Below are 21821 nucleotides of genomic sequence, written 5' to 3' on the forward strand. Positions count from 1 at the left end.
ATTTTCAATGTGACAGAGAAAATTATAATAACAAGAGAGAAAAAGGACACACAAAACAACAAAAAACAAAAAAAAAAAACAGAAAAAAGAACCGAAAAGGAAGAAGGGAAGCGAAAAAGTTGCCGTCAGATCTTGCTGTGCCTGGAACAATTTATATATATATATATATATATATATATATATATATATATATGTATGTGTTTGTGTATATATACTTGCATAGTATGTGGTATGTATGTAAATATGAGTATATATGGCAAGCCAACGAGATATTTTCATAATTTACACTGACTTTCGGAGGAGCCTCATCCTGCGCCTCCACCCAAAGCGTACGACAGAGGCTATTGTCTTTTCTCTCTCTGGCTGTGTTTTTTTTTTTTTTTGCCGCAGCGCATCGACGCCAACTAAAAACCAAGGCGACAGCCACGGGGAAAGGGCTGAGGCTGATATGGCAGAAGTAGGGACATAGCCAAGGGGGAGGAAAAGGCGGAGGTTGAAGGATTGCAGTAGGTTGGGTCGGTCGAGTAATCAGGCACAACCAACAAACTTTTACTTATACTTAAATGCTGCAGCGAAAACGCAGGACGACGACAACGGATGATGACAGGAAATGGAGGCTCCATCATCTCATGCCGTCTCCATGTAATACCCATCCTTACCAAACCAACCCCATCCCATCCCATACTATCCATCCATCTATCCATCCAGCCATCCAGCCAACTCGCCCAATCCCAACCCTAGTAATGTCCTTGGATAACGTTCAACATGCAAAAAAGCAAAAAAAAAAAAAAAAAAAAAATAGAGTGAAAAAAACAGTCATTAAGCCCAGTATTCTACTGCTTGCTGCTTCTGATGTGAGGCGGAAATTCCTTGGTATTTTTGTCTCCTTCTCTGAACTAAATTTTGAAGTTTTACCATTAACCAACCTACCACTAGATAATAATGCATTCGAGAAGTGTGATAAGCTCCAATTGAATACAAATGTTCAACTAAATCAACTGTTGAAAAAGGAATGCACTTTTATTTAAGTAATTCTTTCTAATTTAGCATCTACAATCTTTTTAAAGGACCTACAGAAACTGAGCTCAATTATACTTTTGTGTATGTATAATCGAAACTGCCATCAAAATGGGTTAAAATTCGCTTGATAACTCTTTTTGAGGTAAAATTTACAAAAAGCAATTGAGAGAACATCTTTTATTGCTAAAATAAGAAACATTTTATTCCATCATTCTTAACTTTTTTTTTAACTTGAAACATATGCCACTATGGCATATAGCAGTCATCATTGCAAAAAATGTAAAGATTCCTCTGTGACAACGACGAGAAAATGTTGTTGTTTTTAACTAAAACAACTTAAGATGCTTGTCAACTATAAGTCGTGGGGTCATTAATTTAAACGCATTTACAGTTAATCCACTCACAATCACTTTTGTATATTAATCAAACATTTGAATAGCTACTGCTAATTGTAACTTACGCACTTGAAATAACCTCAATGCTAATTAAAAGTAATTAACTTGCTAATCGACAAATGAAGAACGACAAGAGCACAATTCGTTTGTGCCCAAGTATGCAACTTACATAAGTATATGGATAAAATATAGCGTATACGACACATAGTCCGCCTGACGTTGCGAGAAAAACATTTTTATATCTCTTAATGAGATATACAAGCGAATATTTTTGGATAAATAGAGTAACGAATACAAAGCAAATGGAATGTTTACTACTTACGAGTAAAAATATTTAGTGTAAGAATGGAATAACTCGGAAGACAAGAGTAACGATGTCTTCTCTCTTCTCACTTATTGTTAGACTAAAAAAAGAAATTTATTCGAATATATTCGTACGACTATAAACGGCTTAGCTTCTTTTTTATTCATGCTTCCTTTCGAAATGTTGAAAGTAAACGAGTGAAGACATTGATTCGAATTGTTTGTGTTTGCACCTTTTATCTATTTGTTTATTTGCTATTTCTGAAAATACTCATGCTTAAGTATCAGTTGATAGTCTAATCTTTGCAAACATCAGTTAGTTAGTCGGTCAAAATGACTCATGCAAAGCTCATACCCTTTTTTCATGGCAACTTTTGCCATTGAAAGCTACTCAAAGCCAGAGATATAGAGCGAGAGAGGGAGAGACGAAATTCAATTTTGATTACATTAACTTGCAGCAGATATTGTGTTCAACGTCATTGAGAAGGCACTTGAGTGAATCTTGTGAAACAAGATAATGAGAAGGGCGGATGGGATGGAAAACAGGACACAGAACTGATGCAAATAAAGGAAAAAACAATGTCTTTTTGTCCTCAAATCAAAGCAAGTAAAGTAATAGCAATGGCAATAAAATCAAACCATTAGATTTTGGTTCTTAAGCCATCATCATTATTCTAATCATCATGATTTTGTATTTATCTTTTGCTTTTATTCTAATTTGTTTGTATGTATATTAAATTTGCAATTATTTGGAAATCAATCATTCGCAAGTCTTTTCGCATAATAAAGTTATCTATCATCGCAACACGTTTCGGGCAAAGGGTAAAGGCTTGATGAAAGAAAAAGGTCCTTTGGCTTTAGCTATGTTCCTTTCTTCTTTTTTTCTTTTTTTTGTTCATTGTCTATTTTTTTTCTTTTAGCCATGGTGACGCTGACGTAACTCGCTGTTGACAGTTTCGACATTAACGCGTGGCAAGAAGGGCTTAGGGATAGAGAGAAAGAGAGAGAGAGAGAGCGATAGGAGGGAAAAGCAAGCACAAGTAACGGAATCTCGTTCTCTTGTAGGGAAAAGGGGAATTTTGAATGAAATTTTATTGCAATTAGTTGAGGCAAAATCTTGCAAGGCGCGACGACACGAAGGAAGCTGCCAGCTGTTTCGAAAGCAATTAAAAGCTTTGCCAATGACTTTGGCAAAAAACGGATTTGATTGAATTGAAAGTTGGCTCTGACGCTCTGATGCTCTGTTGAACTGATGGCCGACCCAAAGAACCAAAAAGAGAATAACCCAAAAATCCAACAAAATTGGAATGACGTCCATTCAGTTGGTTGACTGCCGGCTGCCAGTTAAATTTCCCATTTTTATAATACATAAACTTGCCCCGACTCTCGCTATTCCACTCTCACACTCTTTCTGTCCCTCACTGTTCCAACTAGGCAAATTGAAAGGTGCAAAATTCAGTGACTTTTGACAGGACAAACTCACATAGAGTCCACGAATCGTTTAAGGTGATAGTAAAGGGATTTTTGATTTTTATTAAGTAAAATGGGATTACATCTATGACAGCCTTTGTTTTTATAGAGAAAGAATACAAATTAGATTTGACATGTAAATAGAATTACCAGTTTGATTACACTTATATGAGGAAACACAACAGACTGTTCAGAATGTAAAAAGTGTTTTTAAATTTTTTGTAGAGAAAAGCCGACTGGGCCATTTGCTTTGGTCCTTGAAGGGTGAGTTAATTCGACAGTATCCCAGACTATCCTGATTAAGGAGGTTGTACAGAGAACATTTTTAGAAACTTTAAGTATTCATCCATAGACTATTTAGAACATCATTCATTTAAACGCTTCAAGCAATTATGGTAATGCAAACAGCAACGACAATCTAATTACTTATCCAAATCAAGTTACAAATGAACTAATTTGTGACTATAACATTGGGAATTGACCATTTTACTCTCCCATTTTACACCCATTTAACTGGGTATATAGCAAATGCAATGAGTTAATGAGTTATTTTAATACATGATTACTAAAAATTAACAAGACTCACAATGTCCTTGCATAACAATATCAAATTAGCATTGCATCAATAATTGAAATGCAACTTGATAATGATAATGAGGATGATGATGCTGCTCTATGTGGCAGCTGATTGAATTATTTCATTTAATCAATTTGCGAGTGGGCAGAGAGATTTAATTAGAATTCTGATGTGACTTAATTACAATTTTATGGTAGCAGCAATTAGTAATGTCATTTTATGGGCAATGACCAACGTGAATATGTATTCTCTAACTCCCTTTCTCTTTGCCTCTATCTTCATTCTCTGCCTTCTTTTTAAGGCTCTTCTGAGTTCTGATTTCGGCATTAAAATCGGCTCAGTCTTTAAAATGATTTTAATGCAGTTTGAATAACTATTTTAGGTATATGATTGACAGACACTCATATATTTCTCGCTTCTTAACGTACGCAAATAGATGATCTAGATCTGGAGTTGGGTTCTCTATTAATATATAGGCTAGCAATATTTTAAGGCCCACAACATTCCAAAGTTTATCCCTACAGGGATAGCAGATATAGCAGGGTATATTAAAGTTAGTGCCGATGACTTACTTCTTTTCAAATCACAAAACATTCGTATTATTCATATCTGTTAACAGTAACCAAAAAGATTCGTTAAGTTCTAGTTTTCACTTCATTTATTGGAATATGTTCATTTGTAGGTAAAATTAGAGTACAATTATGCAGACAGACAACTGCTGGTTGATATCCCAAATATTGAAAGCCATTAAATAAATTGCTCTCTTGCTACCTACTAGTTTTTCCATTTAGTTTCCTTCACTCTCTCTCTCCCACTCTCTCTCTCTCTCTCTCTCTCTCTCTCTCTCTCTGACTCTGTCTCTGTCCCTATCTCTTTATGGCTGGGAAAATATGGCGCAAACTTCTTGCAGTTAGTCACATATTTCTGGCATAGCTCATTCATTGCGTTTGCCGCGCATAATTTGTTATATGCCGGATATCCGTTTCCGCAGCTGGAGCCAAAGCCGGAGCCGAAACCAAAAACTAAAGCACACCATCTCCATAAATATTCAATTCAGTTGTAAGCCCCCTCACCACACACACACACATACGTTCACCACTCATATTGATGAGACATATGTACATAGTTTCCATAACTAAGGATTAACTTGTACAGCTTAGTATAGACCGAATAGAATCCTTAAAGATATTAGTAAAAATGAAGTAAGTAAGTCGTCTCGCCGACTTAGGTATACCATACACCAGCATACGAGCACACACTAGCGCCCCCACTAGACAACGGCCAAATCTGGTCTTATGGAAAAGCGTATATGTATGTACTTAACTTACATACTACACGAGTCTACATACCAAATTTGGTGGCTCTAGCTTTTACAGTCTCCGAGATCTAGGTGTTCATACGGACAGACGGACGGACAGACGGACATGGCTAGATCGACTCGGTTTTTGATACTGGTCAAGAATATATATACTTTAGGGGTCGGAGAAGCTTCCTTCTGCCTGTTACATACATTTTGGCGACTTTAATATACCTTTTCACTCTATGGGTGTATGGTATAAAAAAAAGAAAAAACATTTTACTGATTATGGCGTCAGTTAGTCGAAATATTAGTCAATTTTGAAAATGATACTAAAAATTATTAATAGTACTTTTACAAATTATCGAAGTGAATTTATTTGATGCCAAATTTTCGCTAATTTTAAGATAATAAGAAAGTAAAGACGTTTACTTTAAAAATCACTACAAAAAATGACAAAGTTAAAGAATCGCAAAGTTAGCGGTTCTTGAGAATTATTGAGAAAATTTGCACATCATTTTAGACTGCGTTTTGTACGAAAATTTCTAATCGATTACAAAAATTGATACATCAAATAAATCCAATTTAAATTAATATCAACAACAACAAATTCGAATCGTTTATTTTAAACGTAAATCATGATGAACCACGTTTACCCAAACTATTTCATAAAACTCCATTCGATTCGAATAGTTTTGTAAGGTTTTTTTTTACTGATATGAAATCAAAACTGTGAAATTTTTGAGACAAACACGAAATGTGTGAATTTAAGTTGAGAGCATGATTGAAATTTTTTTAAAGCAAATGCAAAGAAATAAGGCAATATTTGTAAGTATTTTGGTATTCTAATCAGTGAAACTGTTTGGTTTTGGCATCGCAAGTTAGCCTCGCATGCCAAGGCAACACAAGGGCCAAGGGGGCATGGCCAGGGGCGGTGGCCAAGCAAAGACAAGGCAAGGCAAAGCGAGTGCATTAATTTGCATGGCACAAGACGTTGTTTCACTGCTTCCTCTGCTGACGCTGACATGGTAAGGCCACGGGCCAAAAAAGCAACGATGCCAGCATACACACACACACACACATACACCAATATATGCACATGTACATAGAAGATACAAATGTATCTTATATGCAGGGCTACGCAACATTTTTCCTCACATTTTTCCATTTCCCTCACTTCTTGGCCTGGCAAATTTTTTGGCACGCAAAAGTTGACACGTAAAATATTAAAAAAAAAAATACCCACACACACACACACACACACACCGAAAAAGAAAACGATAAAAAAAAAACTTAGTTTGTAACTTAGCTTATACGAAACCACATGCATTTCGCGTTTTAGTTTTAAGCATGCCAATGCCTCGTGCGGTTTTCCTGGGTTTTCTCTTGTTTTTCCTTTTCTTGTTGCGTTTTTCAAGTTTTTCTTTTTTTTTGTTTTTTGGCACAAAAATGGCAAAGTCAAGTAGAAGCATTGGAAATTAATAAAACACAGCAGAATCTAGTGGAGAGCGAGAGCAACAAAAAGCGGCAAGAACGAAGTTTCTGAAAATACATTTCAATAAATCTTGGGCCAAGCTCTCACCCACGCACTTTTCCGTTTGCCCTTGTCTTTTTGTCGATTTGCACTGCGCGTCCTTTTTCTCTTCTTCTTTTTATGGCACATTTGATAAATGTGTAACTCCACTTCTCCTCCATTTGCATCCCCATCCGTACTCCCACCCGCACGCCGTTGAATTGAATTAAGCGTAGATTTTTGTTGTTTTTGTTGCCAAGCCCTTGGAAACAAGAGTTGGTATATATTGGGATAAGAGTTAACTATTAGAATTCAGCGCAATTTTCATGCCATTGCTAATGCATTGCATTCAAGGCCTAGAAGTTGCACTTTTAATAATTTTTGTCCGCTATACGAAAACAATAAACAACGTGAAAATGCCATTTTGTATATTCAAGATTAACTCTTGAAACTGGTTTTTCAAAAATCGAAATACATATTTGAAAAGCGTATATGTATAAATATACACTAAATATGTATTTGTTTTGAGGATCACAAGGGAATTTTGAAGTTAGAACATAATGAAAATCAGTGAAAACAAATATAATGTTTTTTTCTTCTTCGAATTTTTAAACATAATTTTAATATAATTTTCACATTTTTCGTAAATTTGCCTTTTTTGTCACATTGTATTTTGGCCGACTTTTAACCGATTTCAAAAAATTATATCTCAATTTAATCGAAATTTAAACGCTTAAATATTGACTAAATTAGGACTTCATAAAATTCAAGTTTTTTTTTATGGAATATTAGATTTTTAATTGAAGTTTTTTGTCTCTTTTAAAAAATTTATAGGAATAATAACTAAGATGGAATATCTTATTGTTAGCTATATCTGGAACATAGCTAGGTAAAAAGAAAAGACCAAACCCACAGTTTGTCTTAAGTGGAATTTGGACAAAAGTGTGTTTTACATTTGGGCGGGCACAAAATTGTCTAAGAGTCTTTGCAAATTGAAATTCTATTATAAATTTAAGTTGCTTGGTTGATATTACAAATTATATTTATTGGCCTAGCAATTGACGTATTAATTCAATGCTAAAAAATAGTTATTGTTGGCTTTTGATATATGTACAATATGTATATATATTGTAAACTGCAACTTGCAGATTCTGTCTGACAGGTCACGGGCAGCTGAGGGTTGAAGCTAAGTTTCCTGCAATTTGTCAAAATTCTATCTAGGTCGATAAATAACGACATGACTATAGATATATTTGTATCTATGTATGTACATACATATGTACATATATGTATGTGAAAAGATTTCGCCAAGCATGTTGCATTTAGTGCATAATTAATTAGTCGCTGCTTAAACAATGGAAAACAAAACAAACTGCAATTAATTTCAAAGATAACGATGTAACATTATATAGTAAAATAATAACAAAATAAAATACCTGAAATCCATCGTAGGTCCAGGAGCCAAATTTCATTTCGCATCGCTGATCATCGAACGGGAACCATGTAATATCGATTTTGCATGTAGATTTGAAAATGCCTGGCGGCACGTAGAGGCAACTTCCATTATTCCGGACCACAACATTGGTGGCGTATGTGCCATCGAAACCCTCATCCGCACTGCAAGTAAAATAGAAAACAATTTCAACTTTTGTTTAGTTTTGCGCTAAAGATAGTTTATTTATCTCTTTTTTATTCATTGATATTCTTAATAAGAACTGTAAAATTCTTATCACATTGATTATGAAGCTTACTGATATCATTATTAAAGTAATTATTATATGTAATTATGTTCTTTAACGCCTGAACAGAATAGATGAACTAGTTAAGTACGCATTTGTGAAGAATTTGGGTCCAAAAACTAAAGAGCAAATAAGTTTCTTCAAACTAAGATTACTTTATGACATTGGGTATAGAATCAGAAAGGTCTTTATGAAATAAAACTTTTATAACGATTGCAGTAGGTGATTAATATAGAGAAAACTCTGTATTTGGGCTAACTATGTAGAACACAGTTATATATGTACATATATGTACAAGAGGGAAACCTGATAGATAGCCAATTCGAAAGATAGTCCCATGTATGTAATTTAAAACCTTATCAATATAGATTAAAATAAGCTGAAAGTACTTATTCAAGGCATGGAAACATGTATCTAACCTGCTCTAAGTGTCTGTCTGCCTTACAGAAACAATATAGATGAAAATTTGCATATGTAGTTGAGTTTTATGCATAAATCATGGCGCACATGGGACACTGATCAGTCCATGCGTCGTCCTTCCACCCATGTGTGGAAAACTGATTAATGATTAATCCATAGGCAATGCGTCCTCTGAGCTGCTACTCCCTCTGCCACTTTTGGCTTGGCATGCAAAGTCATTTAATATTTATTATTTCTACCCAGTAATCGAAAGGGTCGTTCGGCCATGTTAAAGGCTGTGTGCCATATATTGAAAGTGAGGGTATAAATAAATTCTAATTCGGTCTCTTGTGGGTGTTTATGTTGCTTTTTTTGGCCCCTTTTATTAAAACTACATGATTGAACAGTTCCGATGGGGTTAGCAGCTTTACCTTTTATAATAACAATTAGTTGGGCTTAGCAAATGCTATTCCCTCCCTGTTGTATCGTATGTGTGAGTCAGAAGTGAAAAGGATAAAGTCATGGCCACAATTTGTTAAAAAATAGTTTCAGACTTTTCGACTAAAATTAATAAAAAAAAAAACCCAAAGACTTTTTATAGAGAAATGTTTGGCATTTATGTCTTAAAGTTTGTTAGTTATTTAGCATTGCAAAAGCAATAAAGAAAGAAAGTTTATATTGAACTCAACTTTTAGCTTTGCCTTTATCTCTACTCTCTTTACCTCATGAGAGATATTCGATATTTAGAGTAAAATGTTTTCATTAACTCATTTAATTAATTAATTAATTTAATATTTAAATTATAATTATCATTTATGTTCATGTTCAACTTGTCCTTATCATGTGAGGGAAAGCAATATTTAGCAATATTTCCAAAAGTAAGTCCATTTAAGTATACAAGGAGAGTAAAACTTTCGCTTTCTCTTAAATTTTGCTGGTTTGTTCAACGTTTTTGTTAATATTCTTGCCTCTCTCACACACACACACATACACATACACACACACACACACACACACACACAAATATGTCAACACAAAAATGTGCTTCATCATCAACATGCTGCTGGTCGGTGGCTGTTCTCTATGTCTATGGGTCGTCCTTTCCATTGTAGTCACATCATCAAAAATCTCAAGAGTCTTGAGACAACGACAATAACTAAAACAACTAAGTATAAAACAACAATGGCCGCTGCTCACATGCAAGAAGTAGCCTTCATAAAATATTTGTGTTTGGCTTTTTACTGCTTTAACGTTTGCTTTTTTTTTTTGTTGTTGTTTGTTCTGATTCTCCATTCTCCAGCAAGAATATTTCCCTCCCTTCCCTTAACCTAATTGTATTTTTAATGCTCTGTTTTGACTAGTCAATTTGCATGGCCGTAAAAATTTGAACTGGTTATTAAAAATGTTTTCAAAAATATGCTTATTTGAATGTGTGACGTTTTAAATCATATTTTCTTATGGGACTAATTCTACAAATCGATGGGAAAATAATGAAAAATCATTATTGTTGAGTCGCTTGTGAGTGAGTGAACAAAATTGAACGTCTGCCGTCGGTCTGTGAGTAAATATGCTGGGTATCTAAAGGATTCTACAATCTTTCGATTATCATTAATACATCCTTTTCAGACTGAACAAGTGAACAAGTGAGCCTGTGAGCCAAGTGAACAAGTCAGTTAGTGAGTGTGTCAGTGAACTTCCTTTTAATAAAATGAGTCTTTAACGACCAACTGTTTATTCTGACTTAAACTAGTTGAGAATTACACCGAAATAAAGCAAATACCAGTTAATAGACTCGTATTATTTGTAAAATGATCCGATTATGTAATACTAGCCATTATGCAAGTGTATACAAAAGGACATGGTTAAATCACAGATAGAGATTCCTACACTTGATTCCTGTGTTCTTTTATTGGTTTGTTTCCAATCAATTTCCTTTTTTGTTTCCCCCCGCCCCTCATTCGACATTTCCATTAAATATTTCAATATGCAAATTGATAATATTAATACCATATAAATATAAATGAAGACTTTTTCCTCATTTTTATGAGCGTCATTTTGATTGTCGTGGTGGTGGTTCGGAGTCTTTTGTTCACCTGTTGTTTCCCTCTTTATTGTATTGTATTTTTAATGTGATGTTTTTATTGCCATATTCATAATTGGCATACCTTACCAAAAGAAAAACAAAAAAACAACATTTTTTATTTATATTAACTATGACCAGAATTTTACCCTTACCTCTGTATTGATCAACAAATTGTTTGAAATCGTTTCTGAATGCAATTTTGTTTGATTTTTACGATAAAAATATAGGTAAGAGATTTCTCCAGCCAGAACAACAGCAAAAAAAAAGGGGCAAGTGTATAGAATTTTCGTTATAGACCACAACATTTCGTGGGTCTACATTTTGATTTGCATTTAATGCGTTCTTTTTTGGTGTGTTCCCCAACCCTCCACACCCCAACACCCACATTTCAGCTTTTGGTTGATAATAAAATTTGTGTTTATTTTTTGAACAAAAAAGGCGAAATCCCTTTTTATGTTTATGAGCTGCCATTTGTTGACCTACGTTGGCCATATGCTTTGTTATCAACTTGCATTGTAATAATGACCAAAGTTCCCGGTTAAATTTCATATCCATAGATTAATACACAAAGACCAAAAAACAAATGTTTAGAGAGCATTTTCATTTTACGTTTCTTTTTTCTATGTGTTGAGTATTTATGTGAATATTGATATGGAGTAATCTTTGTTGTTGTTGTCTTTTTTTAACGAAAAGGGTATATACTCTTGTCTAGAAGTAAGTGTGTCATAGACGAACATCGATATGAGTTTGAATTTAACCTTGTCCGTCTGTCGGTTTAGCCTAAATTTGTAAAAGGATTAACACAAAACATTTCGCAAGGGTATACAAACTTCAGCATTGTTACCCTGACTTTCTGTGATTTTTCTCTTTTTTCGTTTTTTTTTTTTTGTGATTTTGGTCTGCGGCATTTGTGCGATTATTGTTACCCACCTGTTATACATGAGGACATCCGGTTTCCATAAGCGATGCGGCGGTATACGTAAATCTCGTACCCCACCAAATTCACTTGAATTCCAGCGCAGATTCATATCGTTCCATTCCTGTATAAAATGAAAAGCCAAAAACAAATGTATAAATGAAATAAAATGGGATTAAAACGAGAGAAATTTGTTGAATTTTTTATTTATTAATTTTTTTCTATTTGTTTGAGTACCCTGTAATGTCAAAAATATTTGTGAATGAGAGGGACTTGACAGAAATTATGATGAAATAATGAAAAGAAAGAAAATTTTGTTTGCTTCTGATAAGGCACTTGTATAATTTGTACAAAATTAACAATAATAATATAATGATAATTGATAATTCATATTGAAAATTAAAATCAAAACACTTGAAAATTTATTAAGTTAATCGTAAGTGCAATAAAAAGTAAAAGTTCCAACTGTTTTTTAAATACATTAAAGTTATAACTTTAATTGTTGAGTAAAGTAATGAGCATCTTCTTAGCCGACAATTGAGAAATAAAATCAGAAAAACATAACATAAATGCTATTTATTTATTTGTTAAATAGAAATGCTAATTGAATATTTCGACAACATTTATGTTAAAAATGGTGATTAAATTAAATTAGGTTAAAAAAAAGGTAATATACAATTATTAACAAACATGATTTGTTGTTTGCTTTTCTAATTTATTTTTTAAGTCCTATACGATTAGAAAATACAGTGCTGGTCATGAATTTAATTCGGCTTATGTTCACATACTTTAAACATAATAAAAACTGCTTTCTAATTATTAATTGATTTTGGTATTAATGTAATGCATCGCGATTATAGTTTGTGTTTGACATTTGATAATGAAAACCAACAGAATTCAGACAAGGATTTGGTCCTTCTAATAATAGTTATTCTCAAGACTTTTGTAATATTGCCGAAAGAGTCAAACTAACTGGTATCTCAAAATCGAGTAACAGCCACGGTATGGGTTTGTTTTTGGCTTTGAGTTGAGGCAACTGATGTTGCCTGCTTTGTACACTTTTGTGCAATGCAACAAAACTGTCGAGCCAAGTGACTTAAGGATTTCTTCAATGAGTAATTGTAGTTTCTGTTTCTGTTTCTGTATTCTTTTTTGTTTTATTTTTGCTTCCTTCTCCTGCATAATAATATAAATTTTATGAAATATAAAAGAGAATTAATTGCCAAGTCGAGGACCAACTGCTGCAAATGGCATATATACTTCTTATGTATGTGTATGCAAATAATAAAAAAGGTGGCAAATTGTGAGAAGCAGCCATCTTTTCTTCATTTATAATTGAAATGTCATAAGCAGCTAATAACTTTACTTAATTAACTTGACCCAAGAAGACAAAAAAGAAATGCCAAGAAAACCGCCCAAAAGCCCAAAAATCAAATAACAAAAATAAAAAAAAAAAAATTCATTAAACTGAGACGGCCAGTACAGGCAACCACAAAAACAACAACACAAACATTGAGGAAAAGGTTTTTACACAATAAAGACTTTGCTTGAAAGGTTTTTTCTTTTCTTGTGTACTCGTAAGATTTCCTTTAAAAAGACACAGAAAACAAAAAAGGAGAGAGAAAAAGAAAGAACCATGAAAGTATGTATATATCATAATTATTTCTGGCGTTTTTTTCGAATATTTTTATTCATATTCGTTCTGCATTTGAGTGAGTGCGTGATTAATTCTCGCCAATATATTGTGACATCTAAATGCAATTGTTTAATTTGATTAATCGTTGTGCGTATTTGGCCAAGTTGCTGCTGCTGCTGCTGCTGCTGTTGGCCCAAATGAGTTGGGTGGATAATCGCCTTAAGTGTCGGCAAGAGCAAACAAATTTAATTACGTTTCGCTTCAGGGTCTTTGGCAAAATTTTCTCCACCTACACATATGATTGATGATTGAGAATCAAGGAAATAAAACAAAAAAAAAGGTAAAGTTTATGTTATTTGCAATTTATTTCTCAAGAAATATAGAAACATTGCCCCAACCGCTAACTAGTTTTTTAAGCATTTTGATATGGGGACAAAATCCAAATCAAATATTTCTGTCTCGATGTCAAGTCCCATGTCAGATTTCCTCGAAAGGAAAACAAATGTTTTCCCACTTCATGTTGGACACATTTGTCGCGTGTTTTTAACATTTTCACTTAAATATTTTTGTTGAGTGATTAGTAAAATTTAAATAAATGTTACCCAAATGTTGTCTAAATGTGGGACCAATCAGTTTATCAAAACATGGAGTTCATTCTAAACACTTGAGCTTAGCCAAAAACATGATGAATTTCTGAAAAGGGTTGCTTCCTATACATGTAGATATCCATTTTTCTTTGTTTTGTGCTTCGTGTATTCATTAGTTGATTTTGGTTACAGCTTTTGGGTTTCATTTGACTTGATTAGGTGCCTAAGCTGTTGACAGAATTTCATTTTACTTAATTTCCCTCCATCAACCCTATTAGGGCCAAAGCCTAAAAGTCGTATGATGATTTTAGTACGTATTTTTCTGTATTTCGGTTTCTTGAGGATTTGCCTAAAGCGGCATTTACGCAAATTTAAGCTATTAAGCCATTAAGTGATTTGGTGTTGGTTTTATTTTTTCTGATTTTTTTTTTTTTTGTTCCAATTGACGAAGAGTCCTTGAAGAAAAAAGCTAAAAAATTTGTGAAAAGTAATTTGAATGGTTTTTTCCTTTTTTGCTTCTTTTGTTTAATAAATTGTGGCAATTTAATACATTACATAGAAAAAAAAAAATATTCAAAAGGAAAATTGCGTACTCTAGTCTTCTCGAAGGCTTGTTTTAAAAGATCAGCAAGATTTTGTTATTGGTAGAAAAAAGAGAGAGAAGATGAAAATTTGTTAGCGCTTCAAAAACTGCTCTAATAATCTTATTCTGCTTATTAGAATCGCCTATATACCCATTTGTAGGGTAACTTGAAAAATAAAGATAAAAATTCGCAAAGGTTTTGTCTTTGGGTGTGTGTGTGTGTGTGTGTGCATGTTCGTGCGAACTCATTTGTTTGCCGGAATTTGCCAACGCACAATTTTTTATCTACAGCCTAACAGGGAGGGGGATGATGATGGAAAGGGAAAATACAAAAATGATTTTCAATTGGTATGCCAAGTGTAGGGAATTTATGCAATTGCTATTTTATTTTACAGCAATAATTTATGACAACATTTTTTGTTTTTTTTTTTTTTTGTTTGTTTACCCAATGCAAACAGCAAACCAAAAACAAAAAAAGAATTGAAACAAATTTTCTGTATTTTTTTTTGTGCCCCCTCTGAACTGAGTTTGTTTAATAAATATTTTATTGTTCTGGGGGAAATCGGCAAACAAAAAAAACACAAAAAAACGCAAATAAGTAATGCAACTTATGAATTTCTTTTTACAAATATTAGTGTGCAATAAATAAATAATAAATTAATGGCAAAGTGCACAAGTCAAATATTGCAAATGTGTTGAGGGCAAAAATGATGACCTATCCGGATTCCATAGCATACTTCTTGGGGCTTTGTTTGCCCCATAAACTTACCAGCTTAAGCCATATATTTGTGATAAGCAATTGGTTTTTCTCATCCTGTAATGAAAGAAGAAGGTGAAAAGGGGGAATTTAGTTTTTCATCTACATACATATTTAATTACATTATAAGAGGCAAAAACATGAGAAACAATTTCTCTGTGGACAGACAATGCATGACAAAAAAGCAAAGCAAATTTGCACTGATTGTTATATGTCGTCTCTCCTGACGATAGGATGATGATGATAGGATAGAAAGAAGAGTGTGGATGAATATGATAAACATGACAAATGACAAGCATTAAATCGCAATACGAGCGTACAATAAAAATGACAAAAAAAAAAAAAAAACATACACACACGACACGCAAACACACAGAGAAAGAGAGAAAGGCACGAAAGGGAAAGAAAGAGAAATTGATTGATAATCACTATACAAACAAGAGCCATTAAACCCAAACACACACACAAACACACACACACACACACACACACATACATACAAACTCAAACTCAGGAGGATACAACACTACGTTATGATGATGATGCTGATGGCCCTTGATACCAAAATAAATGGTCGGGGTATGACGAAGTAGAATATGTGTAACTTATCGCTCAAAATCAAATTATTCTTCTCAATGGCCAACGTGGCAACGCTAACCAGGTAACCAAGCAAAAAGCTGGAGCAGCCTTGTCCCCACGATTAATACATATACATACATATATTAGGAATATTTTTTGAGCTATTATATAAAGGCTTTTCTAATAAATTTCAAAGATGTTTGATGTTACAAGTAGTAAACTGGTAGAAATTATCATACAAGAGAATTGAAATCCAAAACATTTTCATTTCCTTTATTTTCTTGGGAAGCGGAAGAGCTTGAACTTTGAACATTTTGGGAATAATTTCTCGTTGTGGCATCCTTTTTTGGCCGATGTCCGGCAGCAGATTTGTTTTTGTGGTCAACGGGCAGACGTACATAAGTGATGATGCTAAAGGATATGATCTGGATGGTGCGAGGGGCGAGGTGATTGCTCTTTTTACAAATTTATTACGACCTCTTGTAGATTTCCTATTTCTATTTCCTATATCTGTTGTGCCTCTTTTAGTTTTCCATTTAACTAACCGCAAGCGTACACATTCGTCAACACTCTTTCTCTTTCTCTATCTTGCTCTGACTCTTTATCAATCGAGCTTCCCCTCTATTTCTTTTTTTTATTTTTTTTTTTGGGTGATTTCTGTATTTGGCCTGTTTGTCGATTTCTGTTGTTGCCACTTACAAATTGGCTTTTGGCCACAAAATGCCCTCGCTTAGTTGCAGCCAACACACAAACACATTCAGCTTATATACATATACATATATATAGAGAAAGAGTGAGAGAGTGAAAGAGTGAGAGAGAGAGGGGGATAGCATTAGAGATAAAGCAAGAAACAGAGATAGCTAGAGTACAGCGAAAGAGGACAAACGAGTTAATAAGCCAAAAGGTCAAGCAATGCTCCAAATCCAACAATTGGCCTCAGGCTGCCTCGAGCCATGAAAATGGCAAAACTGCTTTTCGTTTCCATTTCCATTTATTTTATCCCTATGCTGGGCACGAAGAAGCATTTCCAGCGAAATGATTTTTAATTTATATGTTAATCAGTGTAAAAATATGAAAATGCCAACGGATTCGTTTTGTCTATTATGATTTCCGTTTTGTCTTCTTGCTGATAATGATGATGAAGATGATGATAATGATAATGAGTCGTCTCTCATCGGCCATTGCCCCGTCACCCATCCAATTGGACCATCTCAATCTACCACCTTTTGCCAGTCTCTTTTATTGGCCAACGTGTCATGTCATATGATTGATGATGACGATGATAACATCATTTGATTTCATTTCAATACAAGTGGCTACTTTCATTGCGGTCCTCGAGCTAAAATTCAAATTTTATTTCACTGCATTCGAGCAAAACTAATTATATTAGCAATACTTGATTGAATTGTTTCTCTCTCTCTCACTCTCTTTTTCTCTCCACTTTTTCTTTTCTGCGTACTCTTTTCAATTTCTTTTCCACTATATAGATCGAAGTGTTTCATTCATTTATCGTACTTCGAATGCACAATGAGCAGCATCGAAAGTCGTTTACGTTTACCTTGGACCGTTCCTTGGCACTTGAACAAAGTATCTACTTTGTGCCGTTTTCTATGAAGATTTTTTGTGTGTGTGTGTGTGTGTGTGTATTTGTGCCAACAAACATCAAAGCAATTTGCCATGGTTCTTTGAATAAACTTAAATTATTCGCCTGCTCCAAAATAAAATATGTCTTAAAAAATGGAAATTGAATAGTTAACATAAATCTACATAAATACAACATTTTCCATACTATTCTATCTTAGATATTAAATTGATTTAAGTTCAGTTAGGAATAAAAAGTCCGAAATACATAAGTATTAACCATATTGGAACCGATGAAACAAAAAAAAAAATCTTGGGATTCTGTCCAAAAGTAGTCACTTAGTTTAATACATTATTTTTCTCTCCGTCTGCTTTTATCTTTAAAATAATAATAACTTTCGAATCGCTGAACTCCTCGCAATCTCAGAGGGTTACAGGTAGTTTTAAATATATATTCATTGTTATCTAAACAATAATTCAGAATATTGTTAACATTTCGCCTTGGGTCTCGCATCAATTGAATTATGAGAAAATGGTTAAATTTCGATTTTGTTATGGACGACTCAGTGACATTTATTTTTTTTTTCTTTTTTTTTTGAGGCGAATTTTTTTCAATTAGAATTCATTTCGATGTAGTCAAATATAAACTGAGATATGAGAAAAAAGTTAAACTGTTGTGGGATTTTGGATGGCCATATTGATTCCATAGTCGTTGAAATGATTTAGAACACAACAACAAGTCCAACAAGTTAGTTAGTGTAAAGACTTGTTAATTTGTGACTAATTTAAGTGCCTCTTTTAGCCTCCATTTGTCGGGTAATTTGTCTTTATAAGTTTGACATATCTTGCAAGGTACACGCAAGTCGATGCTAGCGACTTACTTAGTTGATTTGTTGTTGTATGGTTTTTGTTTTGTTGTCGTATTTTCTTTCTTCTTCTTCTTTTTTTTGTTTTGTTTTGTTATTTTTTGTGTGTGGCATACAAAATTGAATCTCCCTGACGGTGCAGACGCTTTTGCTTCTGTTGCTGTTGCTGTTATTTTTTGTTGTCTGTCTGTTTGTTTGTCAACTACCAAACAGACCCACATATTCGTATATTCGCATATTCGCATATTCACATATCTCGCATATGTATATGTAAAGAGTTATGCAAAACCAAATGGGGTACCAAACACAAAAGAATATTTTTAAATGAAGCAATGCCAACGCAGACAGACGGTGTGTGTGTGTGTGTGTGTGCAAGAGCGAGTCAGTGAGTAAGAGAGACGCACTTAGTTTCATTCAATTAGCGTTGCAAGTGTACACGGTAGTAGCGGATGCTGGTGTGGCTAAGGATGGGGCATGTTTGAATGTGGGTTTCCATTTGGTCGACTGTCCCCCGGTTCCGTTTCATCTGTGGTACTTGTTGTTGTGGTATCTGCCTTTGTTTAGCTTTACCACACGCGTTTTTTACCCCTCCCCAAAACCTTACAAACTGTTCCACTTTCATTTGGGGTTTTTGTTTTGTGTGTTTTCTTTTTGGTTTTTTTTGCAATTGTAAAACAAAGCAAATGCCACGTGAGCTTAAAGCGAATTGCCTCAAATAATTCCAATGGTTTAACCAGACTCAAATTCGACTTATACGCAAAAAACAAACCAAAAAAAAAAAAAAACGTTCATCAGTTAGCTGCCAATTGGCATTGGCTTTCGAGGCTTTCAGGAGTCCGATTTAGCCGAGATGAAGACTTAAATGTCACACTGGCAAAGATATATGTAGCATCCCATTTGGCCTTCCATGATATCATAATGGATTGGGCAAAGGGAATGGAGTGGGTGGTGCCTAACCTGGCAAACCCTGAAAAGCTGCTGAGCTTGCAGCTTGCATCTGAAATATGAGGTGAAGCCAGAGATGCGCGTCCTTTAATTTCCTTTGAAGAGAACTTATCACCCAATGCCAGTGTGTAGAGACTGTAGAAATTGAAAGTTGAAACTAAAGTCAGAATCAACTTTCGTTTCTCTACTAAATCATACTTTACATATATCGTTTTTTCTTTCTTACGTCTGTTTACTTTACTTCGCCCAGTAACTTAGTAGCAAAGTCTTAGTAAAGGGTTTCTCATATAATTCCCTTTGTTTGTTTGTATTTTCTCGCTCTGTCAATTTGCTTGTAGTTTCCCATTGCCATATCTGCTGGCTGACTACTTTATCAACTACAATTTTCCATAAATTTCTTTATTTATTCCATTTACCTTGGGGTTAATTTTCTTCTCCATTCTTTGTCTAATATACCTCACGCATATCAAATCTAAAATAAAATAGAAAATTCCTACTAAAGTACCCAAATAAATGTTTAGGCCCTAACTAAGTATAACAAAAAGTAGGTTTGGGGCTCTAGGGCTGAATTTTTCATACTCTTTCTGGCCTATGACTATGATAACAATTTTGATTACCTTCTTCAAGGTAAGCCCCCGTACTTGTCTATCGAATATGATTGTAGACGATCGATTTAGGTTGAAAATGTATTTCTTATTTGATTTGCTAAACCATTGTGCTCAAGTGTTCATACCCTGTTTGGCGGGTAGTGTGTGTGTGTGTAAGTAAGTAAGACCCTAGTATAAAAAATTTCAACCTTTTTGCAGCAGCTCGGCAATGATGGCCATGGCAATGGGCGCTTTATTGTGAGTTTTGTGTGATTTAAAAACGGCATTTGACCCCCATGGCAATGGTTTTTGCTATTGCTGTTGCCATCTCCTTTGTGCTGGTGGGTTAATGGGGTGGTGTGTGTGTGTGTGTGTGTGTGTGTGTGTTCTTGTTGTATTTGGCGTTGCCTTTTGCACGCTTAAGGCACACGCTCAACAGCCGTTGGCTTGGCTCAGCTTGGTCCATGACAAGGCCAAGGATATTGTGGGGGAACTGAATGTAAATGGGAGGACGGTAGGTGTGAATGCGATTCTGAATGCAACTGTGTGTGTGAGTGGACGTAGCCCATAGGCGACTCAGGGTAATGGCTATCAACAGCTGCATCCAACATTGCCCAGGCACAATCCGCTCATTCGCAGCTTGCACTCGCAGTCTGTTTGTCGTTAAAAATGGAATGACCTTTAAGTAAGCTCCTTGCCCCAAGTGCCGAGAAAAAGAGAGCAACAAAGATAAACGAAAGCAACACCCAACAAAATTGCGCAAGAGTTTACTTTAGTTTTTAACTTCTAAAAATTAAGCGGGCAACTAATTTTTAATAAGAAAAGCAAACAATTTTATGGTCCAACATGATGCAAATTGCAACAAAAAACCCAAAAAAAAAAAAACAAAAACTGAAAACCAAAAATACCTAAAAGCTCGCCCATTGCGGGTTAAGAGGAAAATGTCCATGTATGTGTCTGTGTGTGTGTGTGTGTGTGCTTTGTCGAGTATTTTAATTAATTGTTTGGTTGAACTTTCTCTCTGTGTGTGTGTGTGTGTGTGTGTGTGTGTGTGGAAAGTAACCCAGTTTCACCCACCCAACCACGCTTTCTCTATCACTTTGTGTGTGGTGCGCTCATTTAAATTGCATTTGACGCTAAACAAAATGCGGGCCAATTTACAAAATATTTATCGCTAACACAAACATGTGTGCATCCTGCTGGTTCGCCGCCCAACTGTCAGACAATCCTCTTTACTCCCAAACCATCCCTTGCAGTATCTCCATCGCCAACTCACACACACACACACACCACACACACACACACATTCTCTTTGTTGTGTCAAATTTTCCATACATAAATTACAGCAAAATAACAAAAACGGAAATAAAAACCCCAAATAATACGACAAAAAAAAAAAATAACAAGAGGGTTGGCTATGGCATAGAAAGAGTAGTAAAACTTTTGACTGGACGCAAAAGTTTTTGCATAAAGTAAAAGCAAATTGCATATATGCATTTACAGCTTTACGCTATACCATCTCGATGCTAATCAAAGTTGACAATTAAATTAGATGAAAGTGGTACGAACTGAGGACAACTTAGCATACAGATTGACAAAAAAAAGAACAACAAAAACAAACAAACAAAATGGATAGATACTACGATTCAAAAGGGCTAAGATCAGCTAATAAACTAAATTTGCCTCAAAGAGAGAGATCTTAACTGATCTGTGAGTTGACGTATCAAGAGGGGATAACGTTTGATATCCTTTTAGTGCTTACGTAATCGTTGCATTTGCATTCCATTCCTACGATTGCACATTTATTTAACCAATGAGAACCAAAAAAACGCACAAAGCACGTTGAAAACAAATAAAATAAATTAAATAAATAGTGCTATGTTCATTATTTCGTTGAAAGTTCTCCTTTTTAATGGTTGCTGTTTTTTTTTTTTTCCCCCCCCCGCCCGGTTTAGATGGCGGTGGCAATGCTAAATTAAATTTCGGTT

At 34.5% G+C, this 21821-nt stretch overlaps 1 protein-coding gene across 1 annotated transcript in view; it reads right to left on the reverse strand.

Annotated features, from left to right (window-relative positions):
- Positions 1-21821, reverse strand: part of LOC6649099 (neuronal acetylcholine receptor subunit alpha-7) — a 106837-nt gene that overhangs the window by 30301 nt on the left and 54715 nt on the right. Inside the window, exons 3-5 of the mRNA XM_002071236.4 lie at positions 15288-15332; positions 11727-11836; positions 8012-8192 (exon numbers count right to left, since the gene is read on the reverse strand). Of these exons, the coding sequence (XP_002071272.3) occupies positions 8012-8192; positions 11727-11836; positions 15288-15332 (336 nt within the window). The remainder of the gene's footprint in view (positions 1-8011; positions 8193-11726; positions 11837-15287; positions 15333-21821) is intronic.

The sequence above is a fragment of the Drosophila willistoni genome (assembly GCF_018902025.1).
Source record: "Drosophila willistoni isolate 14030-0811.24 chromosome XL unlocalized genomic scaffold, UCI_dwil_1.1 Seg141, whole genome shotgun sequence".
Classification (NCBI taxonomy): Eukaryota; Metazoa; Arthropoda; class Insecta; order Diptera; family Drosophilidae; genus Drosophila; species Drosophila willistoni.